At 38.5% G+C, this 20,890-nt stretch overlaps 1 protein-coding gene and 1 pseudogene across 1 annotated transcript; one reads left to right on the top strand and one right to left on the bottom strand.

The window, feature by feature from the left end:
* The first annotated feature begins 670 nt into the window (after nucleotides 1-670).
* LOC107494673 (uncharacterized) lies at nucleotides 671-4,542 on the top strand. Its single transcript, XM_016115712.1, has 4 exons — nucleotides 671-1,229; nucleotides 1,271-2,054; nucleotides 2,157-3,452; nucleotides 3,588-4,542. Exons 1-4 carry the CDS (start codon nucleotides 671-673, stop codon nucleotides 4,540-4,542), a joined length of 3,594 nt encoding a protein of 1,197 aa, XP_015971198.1.
* Nucleotides 4,543-13,493: 8,951 nt separating this feature from the next.
* On the bottom strand, nucleotides 13,494-17,852 carry LOC107494701 (zinc finger protein CONSTANS-LIKE 15-like; annotated as a pseudogene).
* Between the last annotated feature and the right edge of the window lie 3,038 nt (nucleotides 17,853-20,890).

Genomic DNA, 20,890 nt, shown 5'->3' with positions numbered 1-20,890 from the left:
TTCCTGCTCATGTGTACAACTATATGATAGACAACCAAACAAAGATGCAAGCTTTGATCACAGAAATGATGGCTAGAAATCAAACGAGGTATAGAACCCCCTCACCGCCTCCATTCGCGAACCAGGAGAATATGGAGGAAGACGAGAACACCCTAGTCACTCGTAGGGAGTTAGCACGTATTCTAAAGGGCAAAGGAGAAGCAAGTGAGCCCACTTGGGAGATAAGTCCACCATTCGGACATCATATCTTGGTGAAACCATACCCTAAGGGGTACCAACCACCTACCTTTCGTAAATTTGATGGTACTGAAAGTGCCAAAGAACACATCCTGTCATTCTTGGATGATCTCGGGATGTTCAGGAACCACCAGGAGCTCAAGATCAAGGAGTTCTCAAAATCACTGACAGGAAGGGCATTCACGTGGTATTGCAAGTTGAAAGCCAGTAGCATCAACACCTCAGAGCAATTAGTGACAGAGTTCTGCAACAAGTACCCTCCATGCACATCATGGACCTAGGGAGAGTGAAACAGAAATAGGGAGAAGGATTGTTAGCATTCATCAAGAGATACAGATATCAAGGTTTACTTTGTATAGACACTCTCCCAGAGCCACAATTGGTGTACGGGTGTATTAGAAATGTAAAAGATGGATCCCAAATTTATCTTTCTATGAACAACATAAACACTTTCTCTGAACTCTTAAAGAAAGCATCTGACATAACCGAGGCAATGAAGCGTAGTGGAAGGAGATCTAAAGAAGTTTTCCCTCTCGAGGTATGTGCCGCTAATGGCAGGGGCAGGAGATGTTCCTATTTTAGGGGTGCTAAGAGAAACAGTCCTCCACCTCCGCTACCTCTCTCCAGAGCTCAGGCCATGGTTGTTGTAAATGGATGGTTTGAGGATGGAACATTAAACCCCAGAACAGATAGAGAGCCACCAACACCTGAAGACCTGAAAGATTCAAGATATTGCACGGTGCACCGCGATAAGGGCCATGGGTTGACTGATTGTTATGTGGTGAGAACAATGTTTCATAGGCAAGTGAAGGAAGGGAAGATACTCCTAAATGGAGAACAAAACCAAGAAGGTGTAAGAAGCACTCATTTTCCTCAACATGATGTTGGAATGATAGGTGTTGAAGGAGAGGTAATGTTGACAGAGATTGTAGGTGAAGCAGAAGAGATGGTCACCATGGAGGAGTCCCTGGATGAAGACACATTGACAAGAGGTCTTTTGAGGTCTTGAGGTTGTAGAATCATGTTCAACCAGCTTGGCTTGGAACCCCACATTCAGAAAGAGGTGGCCAGAGCTCTAATAGAAGGCATGAAAAAGGTTTTGGGGGCATCAACGCTCAGCTCACAAGATTAGCAAAGGCCCATGCAAACACCCTGGTGTTTCGGGACCTTGACTCATTTGGGGAGTTCTACCATAATAAACCATTGTACGTGGAAGCAGTGGTAGAAGGCATGAAGGTCAGAAGGGCCTTGGTGGATGCTGGATCAGGGGTAAACATCATACCCACTCATATATTTCTAGAAATGGGAGGTTCTGCTGATCAGATAAGGCCTACTCAAGTCGAGCTTAATGCTTTTAATGGAGTGGGTGTGAAATCTAGAGGGTGTGTTAATGCTGTCTTGGAGGTTGGCCCCATAAAGACCAATAATAAGTTTCATGTGGTGGATGGAAGCTCTAGCTACCACATCCTACTGGGACGTCCATGGATTCATTTACATCGGTGCGTTCCTTCAAGTTGGCATCAATGCATAAAGTCTAGCTGGAGAAAGAAGGATATTAGCATCTCAGCCACTATAACACCCTTTGATGCGGGAGAAGCACATTTAATGGATGTGAGTTTCTATGAACAGCTTCCGTTACCAGGGGTCAACAAAATAAGGCCTGTGCAGGAATACACTATCGGAACACCCAGACAAAAAGCAGTACAGAAGAACACCCTGATGGAGGAAGCACCAAAAGAAAACACCAAAAAACGAGCAACAGCAATCGAAGACCTAGGGCTTCGTAAGGAAATTCTCCCAGGTGGAGGATATCGGTGGTGTATCCTATAGGAACTCGGGGGTCCAGCGGAGGAAAATTACCAGAACTCCCCTGGCCCCGACATCCTAAGTATATAAGAAAAAGAACATCTACAAAGCAGCATAGAAAATGCCCCTTTCCAACTCCAAGATGAAGCAAAGCAGAAGGAGGAAGAGTTGGAAGAGATTAATTTAGGGACTGAAGAACACCCGAGGCCTTTGTTCATGTGCAAAACTCTAGGGGAGAAGGAGAAAAGGGATTTGATAGCATTATTAACAGAGTTCAGAGATGTGTTCGCTTGGAACTATGATAAAATGCCAGGGTTAGATCCAAACCTGGTGACCCACAATTTAGCCGTGAGGAAAGGAGCAACTCCTGTCAAGCAAGCTCCTAGAAAATTCTCCAATGAAATAGAAGCTCAAGTAAAGAAAGAAATCAAAAAGTTACTCGCAGCCAAGTTTGTCAAACCAATACAACACCCCTCTTGGTTAGCCATAGTGCCAGTGAAAAAGAAGAATGGGCAGATCCGGTGTTGCGTGGATTTTAGAGATCTAAACAAAGCTTGCCCTAAGGATGATTTTTCTCTGCCAGATGTCGATAGAATGGTAGATGTTACAGCCGGATTTGAGAGGTTCTCCTTCATGGATAGATTTAGCGGGTACAACCAAATTAGAATGGCTCCGGGAGATAAAGTAAAGACAGCATTTCGAACACCCGTAGGTAATTTTTACTATACTGTCATGCCTTTTGGCCTAAAGAATGCTGGAGCAACCTACCAAAGAGCCATGACTGCTATATTCCATGACATAATGCATGACTTTGTAGAAGACTATGTAGACGATTTGGTTGTCAAGTCAACATCCGGGAAGCAACACACAAAACACCTCAGAGCTGTGTTCACTAGATGCAGAAAGTATAGACTCAAGATGAACCCCATGAAATATGCCTTCGGGGTGTCATCTGGAAAGTTCTTGGGATTCAGAGTCCACAAAGGAGGCATTTCAGCTGACGAGGATAAGATTAAAGCTATCCAAGACATGGAATCTCCGAAAGACATCAAGGGACTTCAGAAGTTCATAGGCAAGCTGGGGTACATTCGAAGGTTCATACCAGCATTAGGGGAGCTCTTAGGACCCCTAAGACCTTTGTTGAAAGAGAAGAACACCTTTACGTGGGGACAACACCACCAAGCTGTGATAGACAAGATCAAGAACGTTCTCACGTCCACTCACACCATGACTTCCCCTCAGCTTGGTGCACCATTGAAGGTATACTTAGCGGTAGGAGAAGAAGCAGTTAGTGGGTTAATTGCACAAGAAGGTGAAGGCAAAGAGAAACCCATTGCTTATGTTAGCAAAGCCATGAAAGGGCCGGAACAAAGATACTCTTCACCAGAGAAACATTGTCTCGCTCTGGTGTACATCTCACAAAGATACCGACACTACTTTCAAGCACACCAAGTAGAAGTCGTATCGAAAAATGAAGGTCTCAGATTTTTAATTAAAAAGCCAATGTTGACTGGAAGAATGAGTCGTTGAGCACTCCTAATAAGCGAATATGATGTGAAATTGGTGACACCTACCACCATTAAGAGCCAAGATTTGGCTGACCTCTTGTCGATCTATCCTAAAAAAGCAACGATTGAAGAGTTGCCAGATCAGATTTCAAGAACAATAGAGACTGTTTATGCTTGCAATGAAGAGGAAACATGGACCCTCATGTTTGATGGAGCACCCTCGAATCCTCAAGGAGGGGCACGAGTCGTCCTTATAGACTCCCATGGAAGAAACCTGTCCTTCATATTTCGATTGGATTTCTCTTGCACCAACAATGAGGCAGAGTATGAAGCGCTAATGCTCGATCTAAAGATGGCTCAAGAAGTTGGAATCAAGAAACTCCATGTCAAAGGAGACTCCAACATAATAATACAACAAATCCTAGGAGGGTATGGCACGAAGGAAAGAAGTCTGGCCTTATGCAGAGAGCAAGTGTGGCGCATGATGAAGGTATTTGATAAGATCTCATTTGAGCATGTACCCCGAACAGAAAACAAGCATGCGGATGCTTTACCAACATTGGGGAGTAGAGTCACTATTCAAAATGGACAACATGCTTTGGAACACCGGGTAGCTGAAAGTCCTGCCAGAGAAGAAGGGATGTCTGTGGAAGGAAAAATCAATGATTGGCGAACGCCTTTACATGAACAGCTCAGAACACTCAACATCACCAAAGAGACAAGAGGATTTTGCCTCCTCAATGGGCAAATGTTCAGAAAAAGCAATGATGGACTCCTCATGAAATGTGTAGGAGAAGAAGAAAGGAAAGAAAAAGCAGAACAACTGCATGGAGCCACCTGCGGAGAAGAAGGCCCCGGTTTGTACCGAAGGCTCCAGAGGTGGGGTATTTATTGGCCGAAAATGAAGTTTCATTGTGATGAATTACAGGCTTCCTGCAAGGCTTGTCAAGAAACAAAAGAAAGCATGCAGATATGTAATGTTCACAATTGACAACAACCCATCGTAGAGTACCTCGATGCTGGAGTTTTGCCTTCAGAAAAAATAGAAGCTGAGAGATTGAAAAAGAGATCAGAATGCTACTTCTTGCGAAAAGGTGAGTTGTTCAAAAAGAGTTTTACTAGAGAGATGCTAAAATGCATTTGAGATGAAGAAAAAGATAAAGTCTTGGAAGAAGTCCATCAAGGAGTATGTGAGAGACACTAAGGAGGAAGGGCCTTATGGTATGAACTAATCAGGATTGGCTATTACTGGCCAAAAATGAAGGAAGATGCAATCAACTGGGCCAAAAGGTGTCTACAATGCCAAAAGCATGCAAACTTGATACATGCGCCAAGTGTGTAGAAGAACAGCCTCAAAACACCATACCTATTCCATACATGGGCGGTAGATTTTGTGGGACCAATCAACCCCCCATCAATGGGGAAGAAGTGGATTCTAGTTGCAACAGAAAGCTTCATCAAGTGGGTGGAGGCTGTCGCTGTCAGGGAAGCAAATGCTGAAGCAGTAGTGAGATTTATCAAAGAAAATATAATATGCAGGTTCGGGCTGCCAAGTGTTCTAGTGTCCGATAATGGAACCCACTTTGTTACCCAAAGAGTGTGGGGTGTTCTTGAACAATACCAAATCAAACATCACAAGTCTTCCCCCTACTACCCGCAAGGCAATGGCCAGGCAGAGGCTACTAACAAGAGCCTTTTGAAAATACTCACAAAGATGGTGACCGATGCCCATAAAGATTGGAGTGAATACCTACCACTTGCTCTTTGGGCTTACAGAACAACCAGACATGGAACAATTGGAGTAACACCCTTCTCGTTGGTTTATGGGGTTGAAGCTGTACTGCCAACAGAGATTGAAGTGCCCACCGCCAGGATGTTGTTAGACGAGGCAAGGGATCGTGAAGCTGAGTTGCAAGAATTGGAAGAAAAAAGAGAAGTTGTGGGAAGCAAGATGGAAGAATACCACCGGAGACTAGCGTTAGCTTACGACAAGCATGTTCAGCCCAGGGTGTTCCTAGAGGGTGATTTGGTGCTAAAATCAGTAGACGCAGTAATGAGGAAGATGTCTTTGCCAAAATGGGCTCCCAAATGGGAGGGTCCTTACATTTTTTCTGAGGTACACCCCAACGGACACTGTATCCTACTGGACCTAGATCATGGAACAACCACTGGCCCCATCAATTTCAAGTATGTCAAGAAATACTATGCCTAATTTCAGCTTTAGTAGTTCAAATTTTAATTCCAAAAGGCTTCTTTATCAAAAGCCAATGTTTATGTTATATTATTCTGCAAGCATCCTGCAATACATGAGAAAACTGCTTTAGCAATCATACACTCAAAAAATGTGAGTGATGCATCTTAAAAAATTTTACAGTACAAAATAGTTCCAAAAAAAAGAAGTGTCTCACCCTTCAAGCTCCTAAAAAGAGTCGAGCATAAATAGGGCAAGAAAGTTATGGGTACCTTCCTTTTCTTTGCCTAAAAAAAAGAGGTAGAAAAAAATAGCAGTAGATAATCCTACTCTTCTTAGAATCATACCCTCCCCCTGCAAAAAAAAATGTGTGTATCCAAAATAAAATGATCACACAAGCAGGTAAAACCCCTGGAGAAGTATGCATATTATATTAAAAAAAAGAGAGAAAAAACATAACACCCAAAAAGAGGTGTACAATGAAAGTCACAGAAGCAGTAGGACAAAAATATACTTTGTCAAAGTATTACACATATTTTACAAAATAAAGTGCTGGAAACTATCACAGCCACAAAATATCACTGTAAGAAATCACAGAAGAAGCAGCCTCCTTATGCTTGGCCAATTGCTCTCGCTCCATGCTGACGCTGGCTAATCTAGCCTTCAGGGTGTTCAATTCAGATGTAAGCTTGTTAACCTTTTCTTGAAGAGCAGAAACATCAGAAGAGAGAATGTGATGCTCTTTAGACAACAATTCTTCTCTAGCAAGATCAGAGATCCCAGGTGGAGGCTCCAATTTTGCAGAAAGATTTTCAAGCCAACGACCACTAAATTTAAATAACTTAAGGTTATTTAGATGATTTTCTACCATATCCCGATGAGCACCCCACAAGTCTGCAAGGGAGTGTGAAGTGAAGAAATCCCATGCGTCAAGAAAAGCTTGGTACCCAAGCTTTTTAAAAAGGCAGTTTAGGTCATTTGGAAGCAAGAAGGAAGGAGCCCGGGATGCAATCTCCGATAACAAGTTCTTCGCATCGCCATTGAAATGCTCAAACTCATCGCGGACAGAAACTAAAAAGCAAAACAACCTTTTTTCATCAGGAACTTATAAAATGTTGGCATGCCTGACAAATGAAAAGAAATACAATGGAACACACCAGAAGAAGCACTAGCTAAAGGTTCCTTTGTGATTTTAGAAGTGCTTAAAGTTTGAAAGGTGGACTCAGAAGCGGCATGAGAAGCTGAAGATACAAACATACATACAAACAACATGAACAAAATCATGTATGCAAGTCTCAAAAAAGAAAAAAAAAAGAAGAGGTGGAGTAAAACAGTTGTACCTGCACCAGGAAAAATCGTTCGGATGGGAGTAACAACACGTCTAGTAGGATCCCCTTGGCAGGTAACACCCGACTCAATGTCAACATTTCTCTTAGAACTTGCTTTTGCTGGTAGGCCATCTCGCACAACTTCTTGGGTAGTACCCTCGTCAGGGACGTCTCCAACAATAAATGAATTAGGAGAGCCCCCACTGACCCTTTATAGAGAGCTCTCATCGCCTACATTTACCAGATCAGAAGGTGCATTTGGAATTGTTTTCAGTTTACCCAAAAGACGATGAGACCTACGCTTCACAATACTGCTAGATAAGCTAACCACAGCTTTACCAGGAGACTGTGATGACTCAACAAAGCAAGCAGCAGCAGAAGAACCTTTAGCTTTTGCCGTCGAAGAAGAAGAAATCCCTGAGCCAGTGGAAATTGGTGAAGGCGTAGCATCAACAGAAGGCCTAGGTGGTCTTTCAAGAGACCTCTTTACAACCTCAACATTTGAACTCTCCACTTTACTGCGCTTGACCACTTCAGCAGTAACAACTGAATCATCAGGTTTTCTTTTTGAAGAAGGTGGATGTCTATAACACCTGGCGTTCAAGTCTACAAAACACCAGCACAAAAGATACAACAGTCAAATACACAAAGAGGAGAGAGAGACGAAAAAGAAATGAAGAAACAAAAAACAAGAATCAACAAAGAGCAAATATTACTTGTAATGGTCGAAGGAGAAAGGTTGCCAGTCATGAAATATGGATCCTTGATCAAAACTGGGACAAATGATCTGACATCAGGGACGGAGGTACCCTCATATTGCCTAATATGCTCCTTCATACGCATAAGGTAATCCACATACTCCATTGTAACTCCCCCATCCCTGTCGAGAGGAACAACCAAGAAAGGATTGTACTTCGGAAGTTCTTCTTGAAACAGAACCTTTTTCATTAAATTTTCCGATGGAAAAAAAATATGCTCCACATTTTTTGGATCCTGGTCCCACGCTAGTTGGTGACTTACCCTATCAGGACGGTAGATCACTGGACAGATCAAAGCTCCACAGTGAAAATCCCTATCCATAACAATCAAACCAGGAAGAGGGGTAGGAGAAGTACACAAAAGTCAAAAGTCATAAACCCCATCCTGGCCGGTGGAAATGTTATTGCGGTCATGCTCAAGACAAGCAGAATATATACGATGAATAGCTGATGTATCGGGCTGGTAAGAGGTTACGTACGGGCGAAAACAAAAATTTTCCTCCAAGTCAATAACATCCTCCAAAGATTTCGAAGGATGAGCTGAACCCCAAATCCAAGCACGAGGACTTGCCTTCTTATCTGGAAGAATTGTAGGGGGCTTATGGGTGGGAGCAAATAGAGAGAACTTCTCAAAAAGAAAGAGTTGAAGAAATATTTCGTCAATGAAAGACAAAACTGGAAAGTGACCATGAGCAATCTTGAGTTACTGGAAAAATTGATCAAGCCGCGTATATAAGTTGCCGAGATACATAGGAGCCAATGGTAAATTTTCTCCTCTAGCAATCAAGCAGGCTAAAAGAAACACCCCATGGCTCATACACTCATCCGCCGGTCCCAAAAATACATATTTACTTAACCAATAAGCAACAAAAGCAGCTCCCTTAAGATCTGAAGAAATAACAGGAGCAGGGACAAACTCACCATTGAGGAAATCACCAAAGAAATAACGAGACCAATTAGAGTAAGAATATTAACAGTAATCTTCTTCTTCTTGGAATCTTGCTTGTCGCCAACCACCTCTTTTCCTCTCAAGGACCGACGAGTCTTCGGATGCTCATTCTTGGAGGAAGATTTCTTAGCCTGCCTACTCTTGGACAACTCTTTTGCATATCGACCAGCATCACTTAAACTCATTTGAAGATGTCGTGCAAGCTTAAGCAGATCAGAATCTGGGCGAAGAAGAGTGAGATCCACAACATCTTCTAAAGTGGGTGAAAACTCACCCCAAGAAGTTAGAAAAGTATGAGTCCGAAAACACCACCTCTGCCAAGGTAAACTCATATCAGATCCATTTCGCTGAATACCCAAGCCTGACAAGAGGAAATCAATTAGTGCTTCTTCAACATATAGCAACAAGGTAAAGAAATTATAAGAATCAATTATGAGGATAGATGGCAGAGAACAACCAACCTGCAGATGTGCGAATAGCCTCGACAACACCAGCTGATTCTAATCTCCTCACAAAACTACCACCCTCCTCAAACAATACTGTGAACACCCACTTTTGCTAAACCTTATTTATGTGAGTAGCTGCCTTAGATTTAAAAGACGTCCATGAAAATTCTTGGCGCTTCAACCGAGAATAAAGTAGAGTAGGACCCACTTGATATGAAGGCTTCTCAACAAATTCACCCAAAACTCTACAATCTGAAGAATCAAAGGCGGGTTTCATAGTTTTATCCATACCTAATAACAAGCCAGAAGAAGGAGGGTCCAAAAAAGATTTCTTCATCAGAGAAGGATCCACAAAAGTAGCCCTCTTATTTGATGGTTTAACCCAAGGTTGGGGGATAAATTCAGAAAATCCCATTGCATATTCTTCAGGAACATCGTCCATATCATTCACAGAAGAGTCAGTACTTAAACTATTACTAGAGTCCTCTGGGTCACTATCCATTATCTCAGCAAGTTTCACACGAGGCATGACAACAAAAAAGAAGCAATTCCTAAAAAAGGGGGGAAGAAAGAAAACAGCAACAACAAAATAGAGTAAACATCAATATCACGCAAATACCAACGACAAAAATGTTCAAAATATAAAGGAGAATATTGCAGAACACTCAAAAAATTCTAAAAAAGCCAAAGAGCATCGCATGTCAAGAAAACAACCAAGGAGTTCTCAAATGAAACAAAAAAGCAAAGGTATGAAAATCATTCATCATATTCTTTACTCGATAAGGCCACTAACTCCTCGTATCCTCACAACATCATATTTCATTTGGTGACATATATGAAAATATTGCAAAACATTATACGTTTATAGCTTTGAAAGAATATAAATATGGAACACTAAAAATTTGTTCTAATTGAAAAAGTTTATAAACAAATTACTTATGACTATACTATACAGAAAAAAAAATTTAATTAAATTATTTTTATTCTTAAATATCTATTTTATAGTTGCAGATGAACATTGCTCATGATGTTTAACTTAATTTCTTTTATTTTGTGATGCCATTGGAAACATATACAAATGAGAACATGTACAAATGAGGATATAACATCCAAGATGTAAGGTGAAAGATCTTTATCAAAGAATTCCTATACCTAATCCCAAAATTAGCAACTCAATATACATGGGGTTGAGAGGGGTTACATGAGAACAAAGGCAGAGAACATAATAATAAGGGTTCAGAGTAACAAAGAATACAGAATGATCATCAGAGTTCAGACACGAGTTCAGAGTAACAAAAATTCAGAATAATACAAAAAAATGTCAAATATACAATAGTAGATATTCAAGTGCCAGAATCTCATCTAAGAAAATAAGAGTAAGCATTATATGACAAAAAAGGGAGCAAGATCAAAGACAAAAGCAAGAAAAGAAGAAAAAGAGTCTTACCAAATAAGAAGACAGAGTGAGAAGACAGAGCAATGTTGAATATGGGAGTGTCCTATGTCCTAAGAAAAACTCCCAATTGTTGAAGAAGACAGATAGTTTGGATGGTGGTGCTGTGTAAAAAAAAAATACCCTAACAAAAATGATGAGAAACACGCTCTCCCCTACCCTCCCAAGTGTTCTCCCCTTCTTATGTGTCTCTCTAAATCCAGGTATTCAAATTTAAAACGCGTCCATTTAAAAGGCTAAGAGGTTCTCCCCTTCTTATTTCCTTATATATTAAATTATTATATTAAATCAAATCATCCCTCTTTTTTCATAATATATATATATATGTGTGTGTTTTAATAATAATATTATGTATATATACATACACTACTTTTAAAAAATAAATACATACATACAAATAAATTATGAATATATTCATTTACTAATCTTATTTATTTATTTATTTATTTTATTAATATTTAAAATATTTGCACAATAACATTCTTTTATTCATTTTTTAAGTACATAATTATATTCATATTATACAGAAATATTTATATCCGAATATTTACAAATACATATCTCATTATGACAAAAATAAATAAATAAAAGAGGGGAGATTTGATTCTTTAGAGTTATGATATGTTAGCTTTTTAAAAAAAATTAATTATTATTCTTGTTTTGTTGAGTACAAAAAAGTTTAATGCAGCTTGAGGGAATACTTTGTACCCTCAAAGACTGCATGGGGGCTTATGATTATGTACTAAAAATATAAATCTTTTTTGTACATAATTATTTTTATAATGACCTTAAACATGGTCAAAAAAGAGTTAAGTTCCTCCTAAAGGTATTGGACTAAAAGGATGGAACCCAAAATAACACCTTGAGGAGTTGAATTTCTCTTCAGTGGGAACTATATTGGTTGAAGTGGATTGGTTGGATTTGGAGTGTAAAGGTGTCATCTAGTTGAAAGAAAACCAAACTAGATGTCCCTTCACTAATGTCACATGTCAGGAGATTTAGTTTAACGTGTGGGAATCAACTTCCTACCCTTTTCAGTTGACAAGACTTGAGGTGATCCCAAATACCTAAAGATATTTTGGAAAGAGTAGTAAACCAAATATCAGATTAAAACCATTGGCCAAAGGATGCCCTCTTCATCATGGTTTTATACTATAAAAAGGACCTCAAACCACCTCTGTAAAGCATCCTTCATCCTTCACTCTCATTTATCACTTTCACCTTGATCATCTTCTTCTTCACGGATCTTGAAACCCTTTTCATCCTTTACTTTCACATTCACTTTCATCCTCTTCTAAGAGCTTCTCTTCTCTGTAAACCATTCTTGTCCACTTTAAACAAAGCTCATTTATCCTCTTGTGACATTAGTGGAGGTCTCAACACTTGTTCTCCACCTCTCTTCCTCACTGTTAGTTCTTGTATTATTTATTTATCATTAACAGAAGTGTCTTTTTCACAAGTTTATTTACCCCTAATCTCTCACCTTAACTATTATTTTTCACTTAATCTATTTTTCACGAAACCCACTCGAATCAAAGTGCAAGTCCCCGACCTTCATTTTGCCTTCATGTAATCGCATATAATAACGACATCCTAGAAACAGCAGAACTCGAAAATTTGGTAGGGTCCCCCCAAAGTCTAGTTCATCCTATCCCCCACTAAAATCCATAAACTATTTCTTGCTATCCACTGAATGTCCTTGTTTTCTCTCCAAATATTTGTGATGTCCATCTCTGCCCCGAAATTAAGGTCTTTTTTTTATTACATTGATAATAATTAAATTTAAACTTCAATTCTTACATTGATTTGGCTTAGTCTTCATAATGTTATTCCTACGATAGAATTTTGTTTGGATCGTGACTTAGTTTTATCTAGCATTTGTCATCGGTATTAGAATAGTTCTAAATCCATTTTTTATTGTTTTTGGGAATGCCCTAATGGCAAGAAGGTCTGAAACCTTTTAGGTCTCTATTCAGATAACTCGGATTTACGTAATTGACTTTACAAAAGTGCAAGGAGCGGAGATGTTTTTCTTTTCTTTTCGACCATCTGGTGGATTTGGAGAAGTAGGAATCATGACTTATTTAATATAGATGACTCTTCGAATTGTTAGTAAAGTGGTGAGTTTGATTCGTAGTTTAGTAATGGAGTTTCACACTATTTTTGTGATGCTAGTTGTTTTGCTTCTTTTGACTATGTTGGTTTTGGTTATATCATTCGCAATTCTGATGGATGTTGGTTGAAATGTTGACTGAAAAAGTCGAAGTGTGCAGTGTTCTTTTTGCTGAATTATATGCAATTTGGAGAGGTTTACTTCTTGCTTGAAATAGTGAGTTTCGTGAGGTTATTTGTGAAATAAACTATTTAAAAACTCTTTTCTTAATAAGCCAAATAATACTTAGTAAGGATATTCCGAAATGAGATTTGGCAAAACATATGAAGGAAGTTGTGAATTGGAATTAGAGAATCTCTATTTTTTTAATTCAAATGAATGTAAATAGTATTACAAATTGTATAACTAAAACAGCTGCTTTTGGTGCAGACATTCACTCGAATTAGAATCAACCATAGAGTTAGTTCAACATCTAATAGATTTAGATATAAACCTAGCTAATTAATTTGGTTTTCTCTCTATTTTTTTCTTTTTTTTCTGTTTAGTCACAAAAGAAAAAAAAAATCTTACGCATGAATGAACGATATCTGATTTTGCCTTCAGTGAATCGGTTATCTGAACCTATCCGAACCAATTTAGTTGACTGGTTTAGTCCGATACACTACACGTTAACCAACTAAACTTCAAATAAACCATGCACCCAAAACACGAATCAAACAAATCAATAAATACTCACGGAGTTTCTAACGAAAACTACAATATATTATTTCTCATTTAGTGTAAAGATATATTTACACAAAGGGCCATGAACTAGTGTCACATTTCTTAATATCATTCTTCGTTTTGAACATCACTTGCATCACTTGCCTTCACAAATCGTCCTTTCACCCTTTTTCTCGTATCAGCCCTAGCTTTTCTCGATTCATAGCGAATGTGCTTATCGTACCTGCACACAATTAAATTCCCCTCTTTGAGATAAAAAAAAATGTGATATTTCCAAAAATAAAATAAAGGACATGCTTTAAAACATACTGAGGCCTGAGGGTCAAAAATCAAAATAGACAGTGCTTTATGTATAAGCGTGTAACTGGAAATCTATTGAATTTTCAGTATTGAATGACAGAAGTGTGCCGTAGCATGGGATCCACCAGTTAATAAGCAGTTAAGCACAATAAAAACGTGTACCGTAGCATGGGCTCCACCATTTGCTGGGCAAAACAATTTTTTTGGAGCATTCAAAGCTAAGGGTGTAGAAGTAGAAAGTAGATGAGTGAGTAAATCCTCTCAATTTTTTTCCCTTCAATTGAAGGTGTAAAATGTGATTTTTAACTCTATTATTTTTTCTTTCATATTTTTTCTTGGTTTCACTTATAAACTGTATAATGAAAAATCACACCTTACACCCTCAAGTGAAGTTTAAAATAAAAAAGAGAAGATCCAATTCTGGTGAATAGGTCATTAATAGTGAGCGATAAGGTGGATACTTCAATGATGATGTCTTCACATAAAATCACATTATGAACTATTAGATGAATTGACATGTTTGACTGAATATATTTGGTTGAACCATCTAACTATCTATAATGTGATCTTCATGTAGAGACATCATCATTGATGTATCTACAGACTGATAAAGTTGGTATCCAAGTAGAAACACGTTTTAAATGTGCAGAAAACAATATATTATAAAATGAATTATACCTTCGAGTTTTCTTCTTTTCCTTGTAGCGTAACATGGCATCCCCTCTATTTTTAGTCAGCTCTTCAAAGTTAACCTTGTCCTTTATGGTGCTAACATTTTCACTCCCACTCACAAGATGCTCCATGTATGCTGCATTGTTGGTGCTACTGTATGTTATGGGTTCAACCAATTTGGACTCTGATGATAATCCACCTCTAGGTTTCTTGTTGCTTTCTTCGTTTTTCATCACATGGTTTGAAGACGACTGATCCGATTGATTCTGAAAATTTTTCGTAAAAAGAAAAAAAAATAATTGATTCATTACTCGCTCTCGGCGATATATGGGGAAATAATGAATGACAAAATCCAGGAAAAACCCCATGTTTCATGTAAATTGATTAGTTAGCAAGCTCACTTCAATTTCAGCTCCCAATTCATGAAATCAATAAATTTGCAAGCCAAACACCGCCATCTGGAATAGGGTTTACAGAGTCACAGCATATTAATACTATCATTACATGACTATTTTTAAAGTACCATCTCAAGCTGAGAAAGTGAAGTAGAATTAAATTTGTGACATCACAAACGATCTGGCTGTTGTGTGCTTGTAGTGTATATAGCTTATAGGTTAAAAATAGGAAACATCACAATGCAACTTGCAAGACTTTCAGTGCATCTAGAGCAATAAAATCATGTCATCCTCCATTATCCCTCCCCATGTGAACTTTGGAGTAGGTACACTTCAAATGAAAGCTCTAAAGGCCCACAATTTTGTCAGTGTGTTTAGATTTCAAAGCCATAAGCCCACATGTACTGCAACTTTCACTTTCAATGTTGATTTTATTTTATCTTTTTCAATTTTAATTTGGTACAGTATTTGGATTCATTATGATTAAACTCAGTCAAAATCTCAGAATCTAGCATATACATCAGTATAGGAAGACAAGAACCAATACAGTATTTGGTCAAGCTCAAGCATCATCCACATTAGTGAACCCGACCAAATGAAGCTCAGCAGGTCTTTACAGTTCAAAGTCATTTCATTGCATTTCCATAAAAACCGCAATTCAGTGACTCTAATTTAACAGTCGGAAGTTGGGAAGCAGGTAAAGGTCCCGAATCAGCGGACTCCCCTCTAGCAACCCGCATGAGTAAAGACAAATATAAAACCGTGCATAAAATGGAAATCATTCGGTGCAAATAATAACTTACATTTCTTGATAGAATATCATCAATTGTTGAGGAGTTGATATTGTGCACATCTTGCAATGTTTTTTAACTGAAAATCCCATACCTGCAGGGAGGGAAAACGTAATGTATAGCACTAATTAGCATATATTTCATCCCTAAAATCCATTCATTCCATGTTTACACACACCAAGACATAGTACTCCACAGTAAGTTTGATTATAAGCACAAAACATAAAAATGCCCCTAACTTAAGGGGAAGGCATAAAATTCAAATACAATTAAAGAGAAGCAATGAAAGAGTATACTTTCAGTGATTTACAGATTTACAGTTTTACAAAGAGCTTAAGGCTATTCTTACCCATAATTTTTTACCTCAAGTTGAAGTATAAAGAAGCTTTGAGATAGTTAGCATAATGAAAATGCATGATGGTATAAGTATAACGGGACTTGATCAAGAAACTTTGTTGTCAAAGTTCAAGCTTAAATATCATCATGTAAAGGAAACCCTACAATCAACTACCTATTTTGGCAATCATTGGAGTGACCATTGACCAAATAAAATTTAAGCTTGAACGAAACGATCATTTAGAAAAGTATCAAAGTAAATGACAACGAAAGGTTAGGAGGCCTAGTTGTCCAAGTAATCAAGATTGACTAAGAAAACCCACCCATTCAAAATTAAGGTAAACTGAAACTCTAACACTAATAATTTTAAAACAGACTAATAAACTAGTTCGTCATGTTATTTCATATTAATACAAACACTCATCCTAAATACACACTAAGGCACTAAGACAGGTCTCAAATACAGAAAAGGCTATAAACCCAGATCTGTATTTTGTCAACTCTATCCATCCAGCCTTGCAGCTTGAAGCCATCATTACCCATTAATTTTTTTTTTCCCAGTTATAACCAAACCTTCAAAAACAAATAATTAAATTAAATTTAATAAAAATAATAATAATACAAAAGCTTGAAATTCTATAAAACAATGGAATCAGTCACGCGAACCGAATCTCAAAGTAGTTATTAACAGAACAAATTGATCTTTCAACTTCAAATTGACTGATTCGATTCAACTTCAAATTGACTGATTCGACCTTCATTCTTAATCCTGAATTACCCTTCCCTATACGTTTTTTGTTATTCTTTGACACCAAAATCTGATAACATGATTCATATACTCTAAAAGAAAGAAAGAAAGAAAGAAAGAAATCGAAACCTGAGGAGGCTGATACGCAGGATTGCAATTATTCCAGAGAAGATCCCCTTCACTGCCGCAATCATTTCTCTTCACGCTTCCGCCATCAGAAGGCAGCATCAACAAAGAAGTGAACGGCGTTTGCTCCATCAACAACTCATCATCGTTGTTCTTGTTATTGTTGTTGTTACGATTCGCACTCCTCTTATTGTTACTAAAACTGTTACAAGTATTCAATTCACCCTTCTCCTCAGCACCCTGAACGCACGGCGGCGTATCAGGGCACAATCCAGCTTCAACTTCTTCGTTTCGATCCGCCGCCGTGCCGTTCCTTCTCGCCATCTCCAGCACCTGCTCATACACCTTGTCCTTCACGATCGGCACCACCGGACCTTTAATCTCGTCGAATCCAGAAGTGTTACCAGAGCCGCCGTTGCAGTTAGAGTTGAACTTGAGCTCGATCCCTAAGGCGGCGGCGATTTCGAGGGCGGGGGGACAGCCGGAGAAGCCATGGAGGCGGTGGCGGGCGTGGAGGGAGGAGGCGACGGAGGAACTGTTGTGTGCGTCGGAGTCGCAGTCGTTGCAGAGGACGAGATTGTCGGTGGCGCATCGCACGGCTGCAGGTTCGTTGCGGCAGTTATCGCAAATCTGAGAGCGCACGTGCTTGAGTGAGAGGGCGTTGGCGGAGTGCACGTGCTGATCACATGAGATGCAGAGCTTGGCAGAGTCGGCGCGGCAAAAGAGAACTGCCGTTTTGGAATCGCAGTAGTCGCACGGTAGCAACATCATCACTATGTTGCTCTTTGCGTTTTAAGATATTAAGTGCCCTTTTATGATTAAAGAGAATATAGAACTATACAAGGACTAAAATGAGAAAAGAGAGAGGTTTGGAGAAGGGAATTACTGAATTAGGGAAGCGAAGTGAGAGGTTGGGTGTTGTAAGAGAGAGAAAGAGAGAGAGTATAGTGTAGTAGTAAAGAATAGAGTAGAATAGTGGGGATATAGAATTGATTATGATGAAAGTGCACATGATAAGCATGGGAAGGTGCAGACGCAATCTGGAGGATATGAATACGACGGGTGTGGGGTACACAGCGGGAAGATATCTTCGCTTTTTGTACCTAGCTGGCGACCCTTACGATGTACATCTGCAACTCTCTCTTTTGCCATTTACAGCTCCTAATACTCCTTTTTTCTCCTTAATTATTCCTATAATCTAAAAATGAAATAAATCTCATCATAAAAAAATAAAACTGTATACACTTTATTGTACACTTAATCAACAAATGGTGAAACCTTTTATCCTACTACTATTCACATGTGATCTTTTTTATAATTTCGCCATAAATCGATGTAGTCACGTGGGCTTACTCAATAAATTGTAAAACCTCTACATCTTCAACGCCTTATGTGTTAATAAGTAATTGAATAAAAATTATCAATTATGCCCTTGATTTTCAGAACTCTCATAATAATAATAATCTTAATTTTTGTTAATGACAATTATACTTTTTAAATATTTAAAAACGTTATAAATCTGTCAAACTATGAGGAAAACCTTTGTTATTAAACGAAATTTAATGATATGACAGACGGAAATCTAACGCGATAAAAGGGAAAAAAATGTTTATTTCCCCATTTCTTTTATATTTGAAAATGAGAAACAACATTTTTCCAAATTTCACCAAAAATCAATATCCTAAGACGATACCATTGTCATGCGTAATAATAATCAAAAGACTCAATCAATGAAAAATAGTAACTTTGAAAGGTTCGAAAAATCTGAAAATAAATCCTAGGTATAGGACATGCTTTTGTCGTTTTAACTATTTTGACAAAAATTGATGAAATTTGTTGTTAAATTTGTTTGAGTAATGCTTAACTATTTTGATGATTCGTTTGTTATTATTGCTTTATTAAAAAATTGTTATTTTAATATTTGTTTTGTTGATTTATATTATTGCTAGAATTACTGGTTTATGCTGATTAGCTGCTGTTTTACCTTATGCATTGCTAATGATGTTTCATCACGTTATTATGTGTCTTTTTTACTTTGCATTTTAAATTTTTTGGATTGTTTGGCCGGCTATTCTGATATATTTTTGCTAAATGTTGCTGATTTTTTGGTATCACTGTATCAGTGTTGTTGAATTTGGTGAATGGGGGTTGCATGGTCCTTATTGATGCTATTTTGTGTTGCTATGACTTTGTAATTTGTATGCCACATGTTTGCAAATTTGCCTCAAAGAATTTTTTTTTATTGAACATTTTAGTCATCTCCTTAAACTTATTGCTTATTCTCATCTTGTTTTACTTATTTGCATTGATAGGGTTTGAATTGATTCTAAATTGACCAAACTTATGCATTTTATATGGTTAAGGTATTTTGCCTATTATTGCAAGTTTGATACACTTTATTCTATATAATCTATTTAATGCACTTTATTTATGCTTAATTGGTTGGATTATAATAGATATAATTATAATAGACATAAACTTTTGAGTTTTGAACATGTTTTGTTTTAAAATTATTCTTGTTTAATACATCATCAATTGTTTGTGTTTATACCTATATATATTATTTATGTTTTAAATTGCATATTGTAGCTATCATGTAATTTAAATTCATATTTTTTGTTTAAGCATCAAGTGTTAAGATTGTTGCTTCTGTGCCCTTGAGTGTTGCTTATGTATATCCTTACTTTGTTTCCATGGAATTATATTTCACATGCCCTCTTTCTCGACTCTTTTATAGGATAACCGACAGAAAAGAGAAGGAAAAGCAAAGATAACTGGGCTGAGTAAAGGGAAAAGGAATAGGCAAACCGCTAAAACAGTGGATAAGTCACAATCAAAGAGACCGGTCAGTGTGAGAGATCAGATGAATTAGAGAACACCTCCCATTGACCCGTCTAAGTTCTCAAACTGCTACTCCGAACTGAAGTTCCCGGAGTTTCAAAGGAGGAGCCTCCACATTGAGAGAAAGCTACAGATCCTCACCAATCTAAGAAAGATCACTGATGATAGAATTGATCAGCGGGGATGTGATTCCTTGACAAAGAGCTTGTGGAGATAAACGCATCGTGGATCCGTGAATTCGATGCAAACTACTACACAAGATCCTCGATGCAGTTTATCTTCGAAGCAAGCAAGTTTTGGTAATAGAGAAGGTCCTCCAAGAGATCCTTCAGATTCCGCCTAAGCCTAGAGGAAAGGATGTATATGAGAAGGCGGAGGAGGATAAGAAAATGCTGAAGTTTGACTAGGACAAGGTTTTGAGTGTGATAGCTCAACCTGGCAGCCAGTGGATGTTCGGTACTAAAAAATCGGGCCCCACTACTATTGCCATCAAGTACTTAACCATTGAGGCCTGCCTATGGAAATAGATCCTCTCCAATTATGTCATGCTGAACACCCATGAGACTAAGATCACGACTGGCATGGCTATTCTCATTTGGTGTGTTTTGGAAGGTAAACAATTGTACCTTCCAAAACTTATCAAGAAGTACATGGGACGGGATCACACCATTGACAACCTGGCTTTTTCATGCTTGATTATCCAGTTGGCTCTCAAGGTCGAGATAGTGTGGGAAGATGCTGATGAGAGACCTACCGTTGTCTAGAACAAGAGAGTAATACCATATGAAAATTGATACAAGTCTCAACCAACTACCAGGTAGAAAGGGCGAAACCAGCATCCACTTCAGAGGCAGACACTTTAGCAGCAGCACCAGCACTTAAGCCACAGCAACCAACAGTACCACTACCACCATCCTCTTAGCCGATACATTGCCTTGTCCTGAAGCTCTTCGAGGAGATGGTCCACTTGGAGCGTCACTCCAAGTGACGCTATGAGAATATCAAGATGCAGAATAAGGATTGGGACCCGATGATTGGGGAGCTGGATACTCCCTCAGAGCAGAGTGGAGATGAAGATCCATCAGCCGAAGGTAGAGATGAGCAGAGCTCCGTGATCATATTGACTGCACGGTAGACCGTGCAAGGCTTAAGTGTGGGGGGAGCAAGTA

The sequence above is a fragment of the Arachis duranensis genome, chromosome 6 (assembly GCF_000817695.3).
Source record: "Arachis duranensis cultivar V14167 chromosome 6, aradu.V14167.gnm2.J7QH, whole genome shotgun sequence".
Classification (NCBI taxonomy): Eukaryota; Viridiplantae; Streptophyta; class Magnoliopsida; order Fabales; family Fabaceae; genus Arachis; species Arachis duranensis.
The sequence above is the reverse complement of the archived record's forward strand: the minus strand, read 5'-3'. Positions and strand labels throughout refer to the sequence as shown.